The sequence below is a fragment of the Electrophorus electricus genome, chromosome 23, assembly GCF_041902795.1.
Source record: "Electrophorus electricus isolate QZ-2024a chromosome 23, ASM4190279v1, whole genome shotgun sequence".
Taxonomy (NCBI): domain Eukaryota; kingdom Metazoa; phylum Chordata; class Actinopteri; order Gymnotiformes; family Gymnotidae; genus Electrophorus; species Electrophorus electricus.
Window position 1 is genome coordinate 2,083,663 of NC_137519.1, and position 19,555 is coordinate 2,103,217.

Sequence of the window (19,555 nt, forward strand, 5' to 3'; positions counted from 1 at the left end):
ACTAAATAAAAACAAAGTGCACAATATTATACAAGGGCTAAGATGTAACACATGGAAGTAAGGATAAACAAGTGGCTAGAATTATAAACATGACATAGCCATGGAAACAAGCTTATTCACAAAACAACATACATGGAGAGTATCCAAAAAAATTAAGCAGGGAATTCCAGGATCAGAGTAATCAATTATGCCTGCCAATCTGGAGAAAGATGCGCCAAATGCATTGTCAACACTGCTACATCAGACCCTTTTATCAGGTATTTGTCTAACACATAGGATGGATGAGAAATTCCCATCAGTTAGTAACAGCGATTTTACAAAGGTTGCACAACCCTTCTTTCTTCTTTCCACTCATAACAAGTATATGTGACAGAGTTGTGTATGCCCTCTTATATCCAGAGAGGCAATTTTTGTTAGACTTGCACTGCAGTACTTCATAAGGACCAGTGAACTGCAGTGCACTGTGAGAACACCTCTGGAAACTGCACCATGCACTGATCAGGCATACTCTTGAGGGAAGTGGGCATTACCAATCGAGGAAGTGACCAAACACTGGTTTCCTAAAATCACTGAAACGCCATCCACAGGGAATGCAGATCAAACCCCTAACACTACCTCACCTTGAATGATCTCTGGAATAAAGAACAACCCTTTGCAGCGGCACCAAAAAACTAGCCAAACTAATGCCACGATTCTGAATAATCTCACATGTTTCAGATTACGATGAAAACAGATTCCAAAATAAATTATTCAGATGTCCCATTATCATGCTGATTTTTTTTTTTTACTGGAATTCTGTCCCCATCTCCTCTCAGTATACAAAACCAACAGATACAAAGGACAAAAGAATAAGACCCACTGGAAAAGCAAAGATGAGTGAAAAACAGAACAGGTTATTGTGGTTTCATTGTTGGCTGTTTTGACATAATTAGCAAAAACTTATGAATGCAAATGTGCTTTCCACTTGCTGCTGCTGTTTTTTTTTTTTGATTGATTTTTTTTTGTTATTACTAGTTGCAACAGTGAGCCTGTTAGAAAGATATTTTGTTCATTTCAGCTTTGGCCATTCAAGATGAACTGAACAAAGTTATCTTTTTACCTGTGGTTTAATATTTTTCATTAAAATGGCATGTATTAATGATTTAATCAAAGTCTTAAATGAACTCTCTTGTTAAAGCTACCAAAGCGACAATCCAAATGAGTGAAAATATGGCCAGTGCTGGTGCTGATTGCCTGCTGGTAGTGACACCATGTTTTTATCATGGTAGGATGGATGGCAGTGCTCTCATTCACCACTATATCCAGGTAAGTTATGTATAATGATGGGGTTCTTTACATGGTTAATGTGACATTCCCCTTGCTTTTTCAGAAATATTGCATAATTTGCTGGTTGAGATGATAAAGCTGATTTTTATTGATAAAGTAAACCATTGTAGAGAAAATTACCAAACCAGAATTTAAAAAGAAGATTTGAAGACATCTGGGGCTTTGACATAACATCCAGGGCTAGTCAGGAGGTCCAAAGAGAATTGTTTTCCAATTTTGACTTTTACAAGTTTTAAACATTTGAAAATCACAATTTAAGACCTTTAAACATAGACCCAAGTCTTAACAAAAATATTTACTTAATAATTAGAATCAGTTTGATTTGCCAGTATTTGTCAGGTACAGGAATTTTCTTTGTTATGAATAAAATGAATGAAAACTTCTTTGCGGAGTGTAGCAATTGACAGGACATGGGTGCACTGACATTTCTTCCAAAACATAATTTACATATGTATATAATAACTCATGAATCACAAGGACAGAAAAACAGGTGCACAGAAAACACGTTCCAAAAATTGATGACAAGGAACAGGCAAAAGTCAAACACCAAAAGAGTTGAACAAACCAGAAATTCATGAACAATTAACCGCAAAAACAGACACTTATGGCATTTAGCTGACTCTTTTATCCAGAGCGACTTACAGTTATGAAAGAGTACAATTTGAGCAATTGAGGGTTAAGGGGCAACTCGGCGGTGGTGGGACTTGAATCAGTAACTTTCAAATTACAAGTCAAGTACCTTAACCACTGAGGAAATAATACTTCACAATGAGAGTGTGGATGAGAAGTGAACATTTACGGAAGTTCTAGATGAGGGCAGATGTGGTTGGTAAACTGGGGATGGTGTTCTGGGTGAGTCTGGTCGGTCTGTCAGAGAGGATTGGCCGGATGATCTAGAGCAGTGTGGAGATGTGGAGTAAGTTTAGGTATAGATTTCTGTGTTCAAAAATAATTAAAAATTGTATACCAAAATGAGAGTGTATATTTTGGGATGGTTTCCTTTATATTAAGGTGGTCATTCAATTAAACTACAAACCATAGGTACTACAATTAGGAATTTAACACATTCCCAGTTGATTGTTGCCATAGAACAACAGCACAGTCATCAACAGAACATTTATGTTGAAGGACATTTCAGCAGTGAAAAGTATCATCATAGTGTAAACAATCTCCATAATCAACTTAACAATTTGGCCTTATATGAATGCCAACATGCCATGACTTTGTGGGCTAGTTAGTGGAAAACTTGACTAGTGATGCCCCAGCCAAGCGATATTATATAAATTATGTTTTAAGTGGGCTTTTAAAGTTAACTTTTATCACAGAGGATGCCAAGATTCTATGCAAGAGTCCAAGGAACAGTAGAAAATGTACCTTTTAACAGAACCTCATTCTTAGAACAGTTAAGTTTAAGAAACTTCATTTCATTGAGACAACATGTAAGAACAGCTATGGAATGAGACAGACTAGATTTTATGGAAATATAAATTTGGGTATCATTTGCATAGTAAAAATCCAAACCAAATTTACTGATATGCTCAAGTGAGAATAAATACAGAATGGAATTGGTCCAAGGAAAGACCCTTGAGGAATGCCCTGTCACACAAGTGTAGAGGAAGATTTCATACCCTTAATAAAAAAAAATAACATCCAGAAAGATAAGATCTGAAACAATAAAGCACAGTGCCAGATAGTCCAAGAAGTATTTCCATCTGATAAAGTAAAAGAGAACAACTAATGGTTTCCAAAAACATGCATGCATACAACAACTGTAAGGACAGGCAGTATTATTGTTAATGCTCTAGAGTCTGTTGAAATGAGATCATTCAGAATTATGACCTGTGTTTAGCTTTAGACTAGCTTGAAAAGGCTCTGATAAATTAAATATGATTCTAGCTCTGGACAGCATCCACTCCTTTGAGTATTTTTAGCCATCAGAACCATCCTTCTTAGGAACCGGAGACATAACTGCAATCTTAAATTCTGGAGGAATAAATTCTATGTCAAGAGAATTATGTACTCTACTAGTAATATGGTGAGCAAACATTTTATTAAAAGTGCTGTGGGACCTGAATGATGCACATAGGTTTTGGACCCCAACATGGAAATAAATTCAATATTAATAACAGTAAAACTAGAAAAAGCAAGATAAATTGCTGTGTATTTTTTTGCATTTCTATCAGTAAACATTATTAGGCTTAAGCAATTTGTTAGTTGTAGTGAAAAGCTGCTTGGTATTTCCCCTGTCATTCTTTATACTTTGTAATTAACAAGGTTCTAGCTGCTCTTAGGGATGCACTGTATTCCACTACATGTTGCTCATACATTCTGGTCTACGGACAAGTCCAGGTGCTCAGGTTGCTTGCTGCAGGTGTTTATTGTACATACCTCATTAGTGTACGATGGAGGCCAATTACAAAAAAAAAAGCTCATAATGTTGAAGGATCTTGATCCAACACAGATGCAATAACAGAATTAGAACAGTCAACAGTGAACTTGTTTGTAAGTGCAGAAACAGCATTTGACAGGGTTTCATATTCTGTTTCAAATTCCTAAATCTGATATGCTTACTTAAAAAGTGGAGTGAAGACATCAATTGTTAGTAGTATGTGATTTGAAGTATCAACGTCTATTCCCTCTGTTATCAAAAGAGCAAAGCGACATCTACAAAACCACAACTAGTCTTGTGTTTTGTCAAGTTTTAAGACTAGCACACATTTTGGTTTTCACAAACTTTGCTGCTTCAGTTTTTATGGGGCCAATTTGCATTAACTCTAGATTGTGAAGAGTGATCAGAGGAATTGCAATTAATTGCAAAGTCATTCCTCACCATGAAAAATTACTGCATTTCAGCCCTGCCACAGAATGGCTTGCTAACATAATTTCAGTGATCTTCTTGTTAGGTCAGGAGAAAGTGATAATGAGGACAAGGCAGCTGATTTAATTCAACTATTTATTGACTCATCAAGAACTTCAAGGAGAGAGGTTCAATGGCAATGAAGAAGGCTTCAGGACGCCCAAGAAAGTCAAGCAAGCACCAGGACCTTCTCCTAAAGAGGATGCAGCTATGGCATTGGGTAACCACCAGTGCTAAGCTTGCTCAGGAATGGTAGAAGGCAGGTGTGAGTGCATCTGCACGCACATTGAGGCGAAGGCTTTTGGAGGATGGCTTGGTGTCAAGAAGGGCAGCAAAGCAGCCACTTCTCTCCAAGAAAAACATCAAGGACAGACTGACATTCTGCAGGAAGTATAGGTATTGGACTGCAGAGGACTGGGGTAAAGTTATTTCTCTGATGAAGTCCCCTTCAGACTGTTTGGGACATCTGGACAAATGACTGTCTGGAGAAGAAAAGGTGAGCGCTACTATGTGTCCTGTGTCATGCCAACAGTAAGGCATCCTGAAATTATTCATATGTGGGGTTGCTTCTCATCCAAGGGACTGAATTTGCTCAAAATTTTGCCAAAGATTACTGCCATGAATAAGGAATGGTATCAAAACATCCTCCAAGAGCAACTTCTCCCAACTATCCAGGAGCAATTTGGTGATGAGCTATGCTTTTTCCATCATGACGGAGCACCATGTCACAAGGAAAAAGTGATAACAAAAGTTTCTTGATGAACAAAACATTAAAATTTAGGGTCCATGACCAGTAAACTCCTTAGATCTCAATCCCATTGAGAACCTGTGGACAATCCTTCAAAAGAAGGTAGACAAACAAAAACACAGGAACTATGATCAACTCCAAGAAACTGTAAATTAGATTTATAGGGTGATATATCAATAAAACTAGAACTGGAATGTCACAGTTAACTTTAAATAATAATAATAATGACCAGGATGATTTTAAAAATGTTGTTTTGTAGGACATTTGTCACTCTCAGTGATGTGTTTAAAGTTTAAAATATAAACAAATATTAAAATACAAGCAACACAATAAAAATAATATATTAACAAAAGTAAGTTCAAAACAAAAACAATTGATTGTCATAGCAAGCATGTGAAAACAAAAAAGAGAAACGAAGACTTAGTTAGATGCTTGAGTTTTATAGAGCTGTGTGAAGGTATGCACATTCATATGTGAAAAGGGAGTACATGCCAGGGTTTTTATAGCAATGACATGGAATAATCTGCTTCTCATTGAGGACAGTCATGTTTGAGATTTGGTAAGAAGGCCAGTGTCAGAGAATCTACAATTCTGGAAGGGAGTGTATGGAAGAAGTTTAGATAAGTAAAGCAAACCAGTTGTTAGAGGGGCTGTCTGTTGGCAATAGAATACTCACTTCTTATTTAGGGCACTGCAGGGTTGCCACGCTTGTTGTCACAGGGGCACTGGCCCCTGCACCCCCCCCCCCCCCACCATAGCAGAATAGTCACTGGTAGTAGAGCAAAGCCTCCTTGCTTCCTATTGCAATTATTTTATGTGAGTTATAATTGGAGGTGTATTGGAATTTCTTTGCTTGTTTTTGTTTTTAAATGCAGTTTTATGGAATCATCTGGGATAGATGTTTCAATGTTTTGTAGTGTTTGGCTACAGTGCTTTTAAGTCTATAATTCATAGAAAAAACAAACAAAAAAATCTTGTCTTGAGTAGAGCTTTTGCAGTAGCCTCTAGCAGCTGACTGCTAGAATCTGGCAGACATTTTAGCAGATAACTTTGTTGTAGTTTTTTGGTGACTCTCTACAACTTATTTTTTGATATTATATCAGTTATATATTATAACAAGAGTGACTTGTTAAGAAGAGTTCTCTGGTTTTTATTTAAAACTGTCCCGAATCCAGAAAAACTTTGAAGACTAGCAAAGTTTTAGTTACTTTTTGATTGGGTAGTTAGATAACCAGACTCCCTCTCTTTTTAGTTACATTTTACTAAGTAATTCTTAATTTGGCTGTTGCATAGGACTGGGCAATTATGAATCGAAACTGACATTCAGAATGTCTAACTGATGCAATCTTGGCCATGTTTGTTATTTCATTAAATAAATTTAAAAAAACAACAACTAGCATGTGTGGTCCCATCCAATAAGCCAAATGGAAGCAATATGGAGGAGAACTCAAACACAGAGCAGCTTGTACCAAAAAATAAATCAAAATATCATGTCCATTGGCATATTTTGTCTTTAGTGAAGATGACACTGAACACTGTGTGTAAACACTGTGGAGAAGGCATTTCAGAAACCAAAGGTAATACCATGAATCTTTTTCAACACTTGGAGTGCAATCATATTATCAAATATGACCAGTGCATGGCTCAAAAAGAGAGACCAACAAGCACCCAGCAACAAATGTCTCCACAAAGCACCTTTCAGTAATGCAGCATGAAAAGGATTCAAGAATATGGAAAGAAATAACTAATGCCATTTTCTACTACATCATGAAGGATATGGCTCCCATAGCTACAGTGCGATTAAAAGCTCATTAAAACCCTCGACAAAAGACGTACTATACCTTTGCAAAAATATTTTTCTCAAACTGCAGGGCTCAGAATGTATAAAATGTCATTAAAATGTAGCTGCCCAACTGAAATCTATTCCACAGCTACATCTGATCTCTGGTTATGTAGGATGATGGACCCATACTTTCTTTGTACTACATTGACAATGAATGGAAGCATAACAGATGCTTTGAACTGGCAAATATTCCAGTGGATCACACGTCAAATGGTTGCACAGGGCCTGAGAAATGTTATTAGTTCTTGAAGAGTTCAAGACGTTCAGAAGAGACTTGAGTTCAGAAGAGACTTGTGGCCATTACAACAGACAGTGACACTAATGTTGTCAAAGCTGCAGAGCTCAATGCATGGACACGGCAGCAATGTTTAGGACACAGGCTGTACCTGCCAATCGCTAAGTGCACATGAGCTTAACAGACACAATGCTACAATATTTAATCATCTGAATGGGGATATCTCGGTGCTGACTTGCTGCTGTATTCTTTCTGTGTTTGTGTGTCATAAATTCTACATGCCTTGTGTTTTTTATTTTCTTTGTGCTATTGTTAAGCATATGTTTAAAAAGGTGCTATGTAAATAAAGATTTACAGCTAATTTCATCATGCTCAATAAATACTGTGACAACAAAATCTGTTCATATAGCACCTTTATTAATGTTAGTGTGCCTGATATTAGTGTTGCAATGTAATATTGACATTACAATGTAACAAAATGCTACACTGAGTCATCAGAGTATAAATAAAAATGTGCTGTTATTAATCGGATATTATTTAGTTTAGAATTAAGAGGCATTTCTCTTCTTTTGTTAATTTTGCATGAGCTGTAAAGTTTGTAAAATCTTCAAGTGTAAGTGAAATCATCAGTAATATAATTGTTTTTGTGTGCATGTTTATTTCAGAAAAAGCAAAGAAAGATCACCATGTGGCGCGAGCAGGGAGGGTGTGCTTTTTCCTATAATTAGAAAAAAAGAAGGCAATATAACTGTCAGCTTCAGCAAAAACTAGAATCAGAGCTGAGCAGCTACTTGTTGTCCTGTAATTAGAAAAAAAGCATTATAACTGTTAGCTTCAGCAAAAGACTAGAAACAGAGCTGAGCAGCTAGTTGATGTCCTATGCTAGATATTGAGGAAAATCCACTGAAATGGTGGAAAAAGCATCTTTCCCACTCCAAGTAAGGTGACAAAAATGATCTCCTGCATACCAGCTCCCTATCTGAGCAACTTTTTAGTTCAGGAGGAAACATTGTTACTTGCCTCAGATCTAGCCTAAAATGTGAAAAGTTAAACATGCTAGTGTTTCTTGGTAAAAACCTAGGCACTAATGCATACCTAATACCTAAATAAAATAATATAACCTAGTACCTAAATAAATAATAGTATACTAGTGCATAGGATGGTATCGCTGAAAGATTGCTCTTAATTAGCAGTATTTTCTTGACATATTTGATTATTGCAATATTTGAAATATTTGTTTACAAAAGATGCAAGTTATTTTTTACTTTTCACATGACATTAAAAATAATTTATTATGTTTTTCAAAAAATACAAGTTATTTATTCTACTTTTTTAGGAAAGTTGTTTTTACACTAAAACAAAAATGTGACCTTTTTTATAAGATTTCTTTTTTTTTTTTGCTTTTTCATTCTTCTTTTAATTTGAGGTTGCTATGGTTATACACATGGCACCATTTTTCAATTTTACTACTCTATCAGAAATTTATTGCTGGTACTGTACATTCAAGCATAAAAAGAATCAATGCACCTGCACCATTTCAGGAGTCTGCATAAGGTTTATGTGGAGAATTTGTAAGAACTGTTCTTCAGTTTAGAAGAGGGATCTTCTACCATCATGTATACATTATACAGTTCATACTGTACTGAGAGACCCTGGCACTGTTTTTATAAGTCTCTTATAGGTAGGCCCTGATACCTTTTTTTCATGGCAATGTTAATTTCTTTCAGGGTTGTATACTTTTATCACTTTATAGGCTGACACGTTTTCATTGCTTGTCAGTTTGTAACATTCCAGTTACCTCTGATAAATAATAATTTCGTAAAATTTCATGTTATGTTTGCCTCCCCCTTCACCATTTATAGGTGGCAGACTCCAGCCCTGTACCCATTGTCCTGTACAATGTACCAGCCAGTACCTTTCTGGATTTACCTGTGAGTGCTGTGATTGAGTTATCCCAACATCCCAATATAATCGGCATCAAGGACAGTGGTGGAGATGTGAGACACTTTTTTTTATTTAATAATGTATTTTTTCCATTTCTTTAGCAGATCTCATGCTAAAAGGAAATGCTAGGAAATGCTAGGAAAGTGTGGAAAAGAATCAAATTTTTGTCACCCATGCAGGATCATTTAGAATATAAACCATTCAGTATTTATCGTGGTACAGCATTGGATTCAAAGCTCCAATTCTTACACTGTATTACTTTGTAGGCTGCAGTAAAGCATATATTACAAACTTATAATGCAAATGAATTCATGGTTTCTTTCTTTTGCCTTTTCCATTTGCATAATGGTTAGATTACAAGAATAGGTCTCATTGTGCATAAAACCAGATCACAGGATTTCCAAGTGTTGGCAGGATCAGCTGGGTTTCTAATGGCTTCATACACAGTAGGTAAGAGTTAATCCCAGTCCCCTTGCTCGACTTCTCCATGCAAAACAGAGGTTTGTGGATTTCATGATCGGGTAAATTATGTAGTCTGTTGTTAAAGTTGCTGTAAGGCTTTTTCCCTTCTGAGGAATATGTTAATGGTGCAGTAAATAATAAAACTTAAATTTTTTTATGTATAGCCTAGTCTTACAAGTTATTGCATGATCCACTAGTACCTTCTCACTTTATAATGTCACACACATATGATTAAACATATCTAATGACTGTGCCACTGAACGATTTATTCAGACTTTTCAGCCTTATGATGGAAACAACAGCAACAGATTTTAAATGTAAATACCACATATTCAAAATGCACATGTGCTGGGAATTCTGTACTTCTGGCACTAATGTCCAGGAATGGGAGTTTTATCTGCGGTTTCACAGAAGGGAAATGATCACCCTTATTTCAGGCTGCGTGACTGCCCTCACAAGCTTGGGTTAATCTATTGCCAATTAACATTGAATAGATGTTAGCTAAGATTTTACCATTACTCAAAATTAAGAGAAAAGTCTTTGAGCTGTTTGCAGTAGTGCAGATAAATTAACCCTCCTTTTGAGGTCTAACCTCGGTTGAGGGGGAAAAATTCCACACCGCACAAGAAGCACTGTGGCAGGGTTAATATACAAAATCATTTGCTAAGAATAGGAGGTGGGTTCTCCCAAGTCCATACTGGGGGGTGGGGGGTTGGGGGAGGCTGTCATAAACAAGAGTTCTGTGTTGATTTCGGATTCTAATATAGGAAATGAAAGAGTTGGCACAAACCTTCTGTGTATATCTGGTGTGAGTGGGCTAGATATTAATGTTATGTGCAGTTACGTTCTCTATTTAGAGAACTGCACATTGTTGTAAATGCAGTGGATAATCACATTGTATTTAGAGAGCCTGAAGTTCTACAACATCATTTTAAGATTTTAATGAAGACTGGATTTAACCTAGAATGGTGCTTTTTATAATTTGGGGGTTTTAGGCAATTATGAACATAATATAACCTATGTCCTGCCCTTTTTGTATGTTTGTTTATTCAAAAAGTAGGCTATTTCGCCTTAACAGCAGTCTTTTCTATGACTTTTCTATGACTTTTGCCCAGAGAAACATTTAAGTGTGTCATAGAATACAATTTTAGGTATTTTACCTAGACTTTTTAAAATATATATGTGGCTTGGCCAGGTATATTTACTTCACAATTATACTTGCTTTTTCCCACTATAACTAATAGCTAAAAGTAATTATAAATAGTAATAATAGTCTGCAATAGTCTAATAATAATTGGTACTAAAAGATACATTGTAGGCTACAACAAATACACAAGGCATGTCACTGTGTTATGGACCATGACACAAGTTTTACAGCGATGGTGACAGGAGAATGGATGTTTAAATGTCACTACAACTTCTTTTTACAAAAGTAAAATAATGAATAATTATATTAAATATAATAAATGGTTGCTATTTTAGAAGGCTGTTTGAAATGCATGTTTATTTGTGATTTAGCTCCACAGTAGCTACTTACCACAGTGTTTGGCCTTTGTAATTAAGCTAATTAAGCTTTGTAAGCTAGCTAATTAGCTAGCTCATGGCAGCTAAATGTAGCTGTCTTATCCGTATATGTAAACAAGGTTGATTATCAGCTGTTACTATTTTAAGTTTAAAACCCATGTCAAAAGACTCTCAGCTAACAATGATGTGTGTGTATATACCTTTATAATATTAATCTGTAGTACACAAATGGGACACACTCTGATATAGAGACTAATGTCCCACCTGCGACGACAAGGATGAATGCCAGAAAGGAACCATATACACTAAAACAGACACAGTGCAGCACCAGCTTTCAAGTAACTAAGTACTGTAAGGCAAGAGAACGCTACACAACCAATATGCATAAATGGGCTTATCACAGTACCCTCCTCTACCCCCTTGCCCTTATGGTGAGTGTCACTATGTGGCTTTTTTCCCACCTGTTATGTGTCCCATGTGCCCTCTGGTTACTTTCCTGTTTCCATGTTAGCAGTGTGTCCCCCCTTCACCTTTGTATCTTCCTTCTTTCAGTGTGTGTATAAATACCCCACTGTTAGTTCCAACCTTGGTTGGTTATTGTGCCCATGTAACTATGTAACTATGTTTGTGAATCCTTTTGTGAATGCCTTTCTATTGCTGTTTGTTTGTTAGCTGTTTGCACTTGTCTTGTTTTTGATGTTTAATTTTCATTAAATGAAGATTAAATTTTTTTTCTATTTTTGTTTCACATATACATCCAAAATACCCAAACAGATAACCAAAAAAATAAATAAATAAAACATATAAAAACAAAACATTAGGTCAAATCAAAAATGAAGCCAGAAGAGCAGATAAATTAAAAAACAAAACAATAAGCCCAAACATAACAAATATTTCACCAATAATTACTATTTGCTTTTTTCTCAACACAATAGGCAGACAAAGATAAAAATCAATACTATTTAGACAAAATGCTGTACAAATCATCAATCACAAACTGTGGATGACCATTAACATCAGACCACGAAGCCTAAAATACTGTTACACCATGCCATAAGGAGCGAGAATACAGATGTGTTAGAATCCATGCTATCACTATTACTACACTATGGCACATTCTTCTATTCTGCTGCTATGCAATAGCCGGTGGCACGATAATAAGCTCCACAACAGCTTTAATTATAGCCCTGTTAGATCTAATTTAATTATATTAAAGCTGGGCAGACAAATTGAGGTGTCACATGTGTTAAATGCTGCAATTCTTAATATTGTATCAGTTAACAAAGTCTTCACAATAGGGCAAATAATTGAATACTATGAGTTGGATATTATTTTTCTAACTGAAACCTGGCTCAACAGTGATGCTTTAAACAAATCAGCCCCACCCCAATATTGTAAGATATGTCTTTTGAATATTTTGCTATTAAGGCAAGCAATCAGTTCTAATGATTGTCCTATATCACACACCTAGACACAACACATATTTATTTGATGAATTTGTTTGCAAAACAACTGACTTTGACTACATTTTACTTCCTGTTGATTTTAACAAGCCCACTGGTCGGTCCTACTACTCTATTTTGACAAAACCACAGATCCTACTACTTGTGATTTCGCCGTGTTGTTAAATTCCTTTGACCTCACGCAACATATAATAGGGCCTACATATAAATATGGCTATTCTTTAGACTTAGTTATATTCCTTGTGGTAGAGATCAAGGTGTCAAACATACTTGATGTAAGACTCTTGGACTGTTACTATGTTTTCTTTATATTTTCAGTGCTCACCAGTTATAAAACAACTGAAGAAACTGTTACAAAGTGGTACTTTACAGACTAAGTGACGTTTATTTTTTCATCAGAAAATACAGGAAATGTGTATGCAGTATTAAAAAAATCATGAAATAAAGTTTCTACACTGGCAGATGTTTAGTTTGTCCTCTCCTTACACTTGAGCAATAGCAGAAAAAGACTCTGGGAATTGCTGAAAGAAGTGATGTCAGGTGTCTCTGTTAAGCCATCTGGAGGTGTTGTGGCTTATAAGTAAAACACCAAAGGAATGAGGGTGCTTATCTGATGACCCCAGTGAAGTGATTACTCACATGGAAGAACACAATAACACATTTACCAAGTGTAAAGTAAAATTTGGATGGATCAGATTAACTGACTGAAATGTTAAATTTAGAAATGCATTGTAATTTACTTTATCTGTATAAGCCTACCATTACTCAAATGTTATGTATGTGATGTATATTGATAGAGATCTACATGTTGATTGAGTGAAATATTGTTTTCATGACATTAAAGGATGCACTGTATTAAACACCAAGTAGAATGTTTGCTACTTGGGAAAGGGAAATGTGACCGACCTCAGTACAGTTATCTTCAAGGGAGCGCTATTAACTGAAGTGTGATGAGTGAATAAGTACTGCAGTCACTTTGGAATGCCATTACTCTGTGGCTTTAATGATGTTTAAGTGTGCAATGGATTTGTCAATCATCATACAATTTGTGTGAAAAACACAGGCTGTTTCAAATTTTTCCATCTGTACTGTTGTACAGATAAATATGTAATACTGAAAATGTAAATATATCAAATAATATATTGTTCTAATAATGATTTATTTGTCATAGTTGTTTCAATGCATATTTATTTTACATATAATGATGGTGAGTGATTATAATGACTACATTGTTGTGATAACCAATTATAGGCTGACCTCAACTATTCTTGTATTTGTAAGGTGCTGTGGGTGGAGTGTGTGCTCTAGCGAATGTCCTGGGGCAAGAGGTGTGTGAGCTAGCACAGCTGTGTACATCCGGGGAGTGGGACAAGGCAAGAAAGCTCCAGTATCGACTCATTGAACCAAACATAGCAGTGAGTGTTTTATTACCATGGTAACACAGCATTGCACACCATTGTAAGAGGAAGATATTTTATAGGAATGCTGTATAGGTATCAAGGTGATAAATGACAGCTCCACAGTCCATGAACCTGACCTTCAAATTTTAACCTCTCAGTACCATCTAGTGGGTATTGTTTTCTTCAGGGCATCTGAACCCCCCCATCATTGAAAAATATGAAATAGGGCATTGTGGTTTCAACCCTAGCTGTGAGATTCTTAAATTTTCAGCTTAAAGTAATTTTTAGCATATCTGCCTGAGTATTTATTTTTTAAATAAACCTTTAATAATTTTTTTATAATGAAAGACTTTATTTAACTCTATCATGTTGTCACATTAGGATACCGAATGTGCAGTGGCAAATACAATTAGACAACTATATGGAACTCTACCTAAAAAAGTTTAAAAGTTGAAAAAAATGGACATTTTAATGAACTAGTCCCTGAACATCTTCCACCTAGTCCCTGAACTTCTACTTTAATGGGCCAAAAGTCCCCCATTATAACGTTGAGCGGTAAGGAGGCAGATGCATGTGCGGAGAGGAGTGAGATTTATTATGGGCAAATCAAAAATCAGAGTCGTTAAGGCAGTCTAGGGTCAAAGAGCCGACATGGAGAGTACGGGGATACATGAATAACAAAACAAACACAAGGAGACAAACAGGGGAAGCAGGCTATAACAAAGACTAGGGAGAACTCAGGGCTAAGAAACACGAAGGCTAGAATACACAGAGTACAAACCAACACATTCACAATCACATAAACGCAACCATTCAAATGAACAGCCCTAAACTTTGGGATCCAGACAGGGTTTATACATGAACTTAATACTAGAAACGAGGGACAGGTGTGGAAAATCAAATGAGGGAAGGAGAAAAACGAAACCATGGAACTAAAAAACACAAGATAGGGAAAACACGGAAAACAGAACCTGGGAGGGACTGATCGTGCCACCCCTATATATGTGAAATCAAAGCTGGAACTGGCTTAATGTAAAAAATTATTTATATATATGTATGTATGTATGTGTGTGTGTGTTTGTGTGTGTGTGTGTGTGTGTGTGTGTGTGTGTGTGTGTGTGTGTGTGTGTGTATATATATATATATATATATATAAAATGTTATAACATGATAAAACAAAACATAACCACTTTGCGATTGATGCTATGGAAAAGGAACAAAAACAGAAAAACAAAAGCACCACAAAGTGCCATATGAATCATAATGCCAAAGGGTGAGAAACTGTGACAGGCACATAGCAAGTCTTGTTGAAGTGCTACATGGAGAATTCTGGGCATACTCTGACCATAACAAAAACCGGGCCAAACAACCTGCTGGTTTGGTTGTGGATAGAGAATGGAAGTGATACAAAGTCACTGCCAGTTGGTCTGTAAATGGCTTTCATGCTTTGGATGTTTATTACAGACTTCTTTCTGAAACCATGTCTTCTGGCATAGCATAGAAATGAAAAACTTGGTTAAATAGGGTGTCAGCAGTTTGAAAAGTTTTTGCTTTAATCCAGCTCTAAGCATTCCCACTTTTGGTCCATACACTTACAGGCTTTTCCAGGGGACACATGATTGTCATGACGATAAGCCATTGAATGTGGTCATCTATCTTCTATTGATCTGGAGTGAGATGCATGAAGGACAGTATCCATCTTTCTCTGTGTTCTTACCTCATCAAACATATGCTTTGCCATTTTTGGATTGCATGCTTCAAATCAGAGGTTACAAACAGTTTACAAACGGTGTATTCATGGGCAGAAATGAGTAAAAAAAGCAAAAAGGGGTGACACATTCTGTGATTCTATTTCCTAGGACAGACATATTTAGAGTAAAAACATTTTATAAGCATATGGGCTGTATGAAAATGTGGGTTAACTTTAAAACAGCCTTAAAGTGTTTTTCCCACTTGCCTGTTTATTTATGCTTAAACAAAATGTTGATTTTTACTTTCATTATTGCAATACAGTTTCTGAAAACAGGTGTTATGAAAGGTGACAAGCCTTAATTTAGTACCACAGAAAGTACACTTCCTTTATAATTCTTTGGCTGTGTTCTTTAGAATTTTGTTACTGTTAATGCAAGGTTTTTTTTTTTTAATCTTTTATATTCTCTCTAATAGAGCACAAAGCAAGATTAGTTAACCTAGACCATGTTCATACAGGGTGGTGGCCAGTCACTCCCATCCCTGCCAAATGCTACCTACATTTATACGTACATTCAATGTACTATGCTTGCATAGATTTCACAAGTTTTAGATAATTTTATGAGCACAAACCCAAAATAAACAGGACATCATTAGTTCAAGTATCAGACATACAGTAATGATAAAGACAGTGATTCAGATGACAAGCACTTGAACAAGGTCCAATGAGGCAGCCTTGTAATGAACAGTAAGCACCATCTACTATTATATCTAGAGTAAATGCTAGGTGGTATAGAAAGTCAACAAAAGTGATGAGTGTTGATGTGTTCCCACTTTAGCACTTTTAATCATCAGGCTCCCTACGTTAGTTTGACGGAGTTTTATAGGTAATTCCTGTTTCTGCTTAGAATAGGCTTCCATGCGTAAAAGATGACAGTCATCCTTATCTTTAAATCAGATTTGGTAATCAGTGAAATCTGATTGTTTCAGACAGGTCATGTGCCAGACAAATGAATCAGCATTGACTCTTCCAAAAATGTTAACTTTTCCACCAAAAACTGTCTTTAAATGATCTGAGGACAGTACCAAACAGTCATATTACCAGACCAACAACAGTACAAAAACACTATGCAAGAGTCAAAAAATACCCCCCCACACACACATACACACACACACACACACACACACACACACAAAACTAGGGGAAATCAGACAAGGGAACAGAAATATAGACAATAACTACTAAGAATTGGCAGGACTTCACAATTACATGCAGACCAACACAGTGTTCAATTGTAGATCATGATTCCTAACTGTTCGCAGGTGTGTATGGAGAGTTGCTATAGAAATTGGTCACTATTCTGCGTAGGGATACCTTTGGCAGTAATGGCTGGTAATACAACCTAAGGGTTAGGCAGGGTCAGAGCTGACATGGAGTTAGGAAATATTGGCATTACCTACTCCCTCAGCAAGAATACACTGGTTTATTAAAAGCACTCAAATATGTAAAATTTTCCTCTGATAAAGTAATGATTTACTGTATCATGAAGAAAAGAAACATTCTCTTCCCCTTTTTGAACATCAAAGGAAAAGCTTTTTTAAACATTCAATGACAAAGTAGAAGTGGCAGGGCAAATTAGTTTAACAGGAGTGGGAGAGGCAGTAAAATTATTTGACTGCGAGATATGTTCTCTACATAACCTTGACAATTTTAGATATGTGTTGCTGAGCAAGCTCTCCTGATGAGCGCTCTTCAGAATGATCATTTTGCATTCTTTTAATTTTTTTCAGTTTTTTTTTGCTCAATGGTCTAATTGGCAGTAGTGACATTCAGTTTATCATTGCTTAATGCTTTTTTCCTACTGCTGCTTGGAGCCTGTATTTGAGATTCTCCTTTCTGCACCTGTATAGCAGCAATAGCTGGAGGAAAGTAAATCACAATCTTGCAAATCACAATCTTAATGGTCAAGGCCATGCTTGAAATCTGACTATTTAGCTTTTCTCCATGTTTGTATCTATTGCATACATTACTTAACAGCATTCATAAGGTGAAGCAAGTACAGTTGTTTTTTCTATGAATGAGAAGCACATTGCTCTGAGATGTGGGAACTCTTTGGATATTTTATCCAAGACGATTGCAAAATATGTAGCACTTTCTACTTGGTTTTCTTGATGTCACCTTCATTACTACATATCTCAGTAGCCAGTAGAGTTTTCTATGTTGGTATAAAAAAAAAAGTAACATGGTAACAGATCATGTTAATTTCCATACAAATAAATCCTCAGGTCTTTGTAGGAATATAGTTCAGTGCATGGGTAAACAAATATGACAACCAGATGCAAATGTTCAATGATATTATGTGCAGACTGACCTAAACTGATCAACTGAAAAAGAAGCAGCTGAGGGAATAAGCTGGGTGAGGGGCGACCATCCAAAAAAAGGGTGGGACTGTGAGGGTCATTATACAATTAAATTAAAAGTGCAGGACTGTGAGGGTCTTATACAATCCAATTAAAAAAGCAGGACTGTGGGGCTCATTATACAATCCAATTAAAAGGGCAGTATGTGCTCATGTGTTACAGGGGAGTGGCTCTGGAAGGAGGGCTGAAGGTAGGGGGTGGGATTCTAAAACTCGTTTATACTTACTGGTTTATATAAAACTGCCTATTCTACCTTTAACTGTTAGTACCTAATGACTTGGGTATGAACTTAATGCTGCAAAAATTGTGTAATTCAATCACATAATTTGTCTCCACTTTTATTTTGTAGGTCACACGGAAGTTTGGCATTCCTGCTCTGAAGCAGGCAATGGAGTGGTTCGGGTACCATGGTGGTGTGTGTCGCTCTCCTTTACAGCCTTTGTCAGAGGTTCAATTAAAGCAGCTTCATACAGACTTCTCCTCAAATGGTTGGCTGTAGGCATAGATCACAGGTTCTACAATAGCTACTGCATGTAAACCTGATGAATCAGCTTTTAAGGATTTTGATTGCCTGGTATAAATGTACACAGCAGAATAATAATTTGTATTTGCAGAAGCTTCTTGGTGATTGGATTGAGTGCCCCTGCTTTATACATCTTAATATATGCATACAGTTGCAAGACAAAATATGTGAACCCTTTTGAAAGCTTATTGCCTAATTGGCTCCTATAATGTGATCTGATCTTCTCAGTAAAAACAACAAATAGAATGCCTTGTTAATGTAACCCAGACAATATTTTATTCTGTCATATCTTATTAAAAACTAGTTTAAACAATTAGTTATTGGTGGAAAACATGAATCACTATAAAAAGGAGTGGTATTTGATAATTGGTGTTCCAGTCGGTTTGGGTGAGCATTTAACCCGATTGGATAAGTATATCATAGAAAAAAAAACAAAAAACAAAAAAAACCACTGTCTTTTTCTGCTTGCCTTTACAATAAAAAAAAATGCAAGAGGCCATGTAATAATACAATGCAATATGCCACAGTATGGAGCTGCTATTGTAAGTACAGGTGACAGAAATAAGTAATGGGTCTGCATTAGACCTAAACTCATTTTTTCCAGTTCACAATCACTAACATTGTCATAGCTTCCCCAACACCCACCTCACTAACCTATCAATGAAAAACTAAACAGAAGTACAGTCAAAATCCAAACAGTAGTGGACGGTATCACATAAATCTGCATATAAAATGGTGTGTTGCTGGGATTATCTGCTTTATTAAGATGTGTGATGGTGTGTCTGTGTGCTTGTACATTTTGGCAGCATCAGTGTTCAACATACATTTGTCCACAACTTGTTCTCCAATGACAGACTCTTGGGGGACAGTTTCCTACGGTCTAGTTTCAGTAGCTATTTTGGAAAAAATTCAATAGCTCCAACTGACTACATACATCAGGCCGACAAATATGACGCATGCATTCGGGGCACTCTGTAATCTTAGAATCACCTGTACCCCTTCCAAAAACAATCCCTACTTCTAAAAGACCCCCATCTGCAGAGCTCCCTTTGGTTACAATCTTTAGGGTGTGGTGTTTCAGGTCATCAGGGTTGAGATCTCCATTGGTGTCCTGAAATAA

General features: G+C 36.3%; 1 protein-coding gene across 3 annotated transcripts in view; it reads left to right on the top strand.

Moving 5' to 3' along the window:
* The window catches only part of LOC113577699 (4-hydroxy-2-oxoglutarate aldolase, mitochondrial), a 37,360-nt gene extending 18,609 nt beyond the window's left edge, over positions 1–18,751 (top strand). For all 3 annotated transcript variants that reach the window (XM_081705934.1, XM_027010489.3, XM_027010490.3), the window contains exons 4-8: positions 1,178–1,305; positions 8,872–9,006; positions 9,307–9,403; positions 13,684–13,817; positions 18,262–18,751. In XM_081705934.1, the coding sequence (XP_081562060.1) occupies positions 1,178–1,305; positions 8,872–9,006; positions 9,307–9,403; positions 13,684–13,817; positions 18,262–18,411 (644 nt within the window). In that variant the 3' untranslated portion in view covers positions 18,412–18,751. The remainder of the gene's footprint in view (positions 1–1,177; positions 1,306–8,871; positions 9,007–9,306; positions 9,404–13,683; positions 13,818–18,261) is intronic.
* The last annotated feature ends 804 nt before the right edge of the window (positions 18,752–19,555 follow it).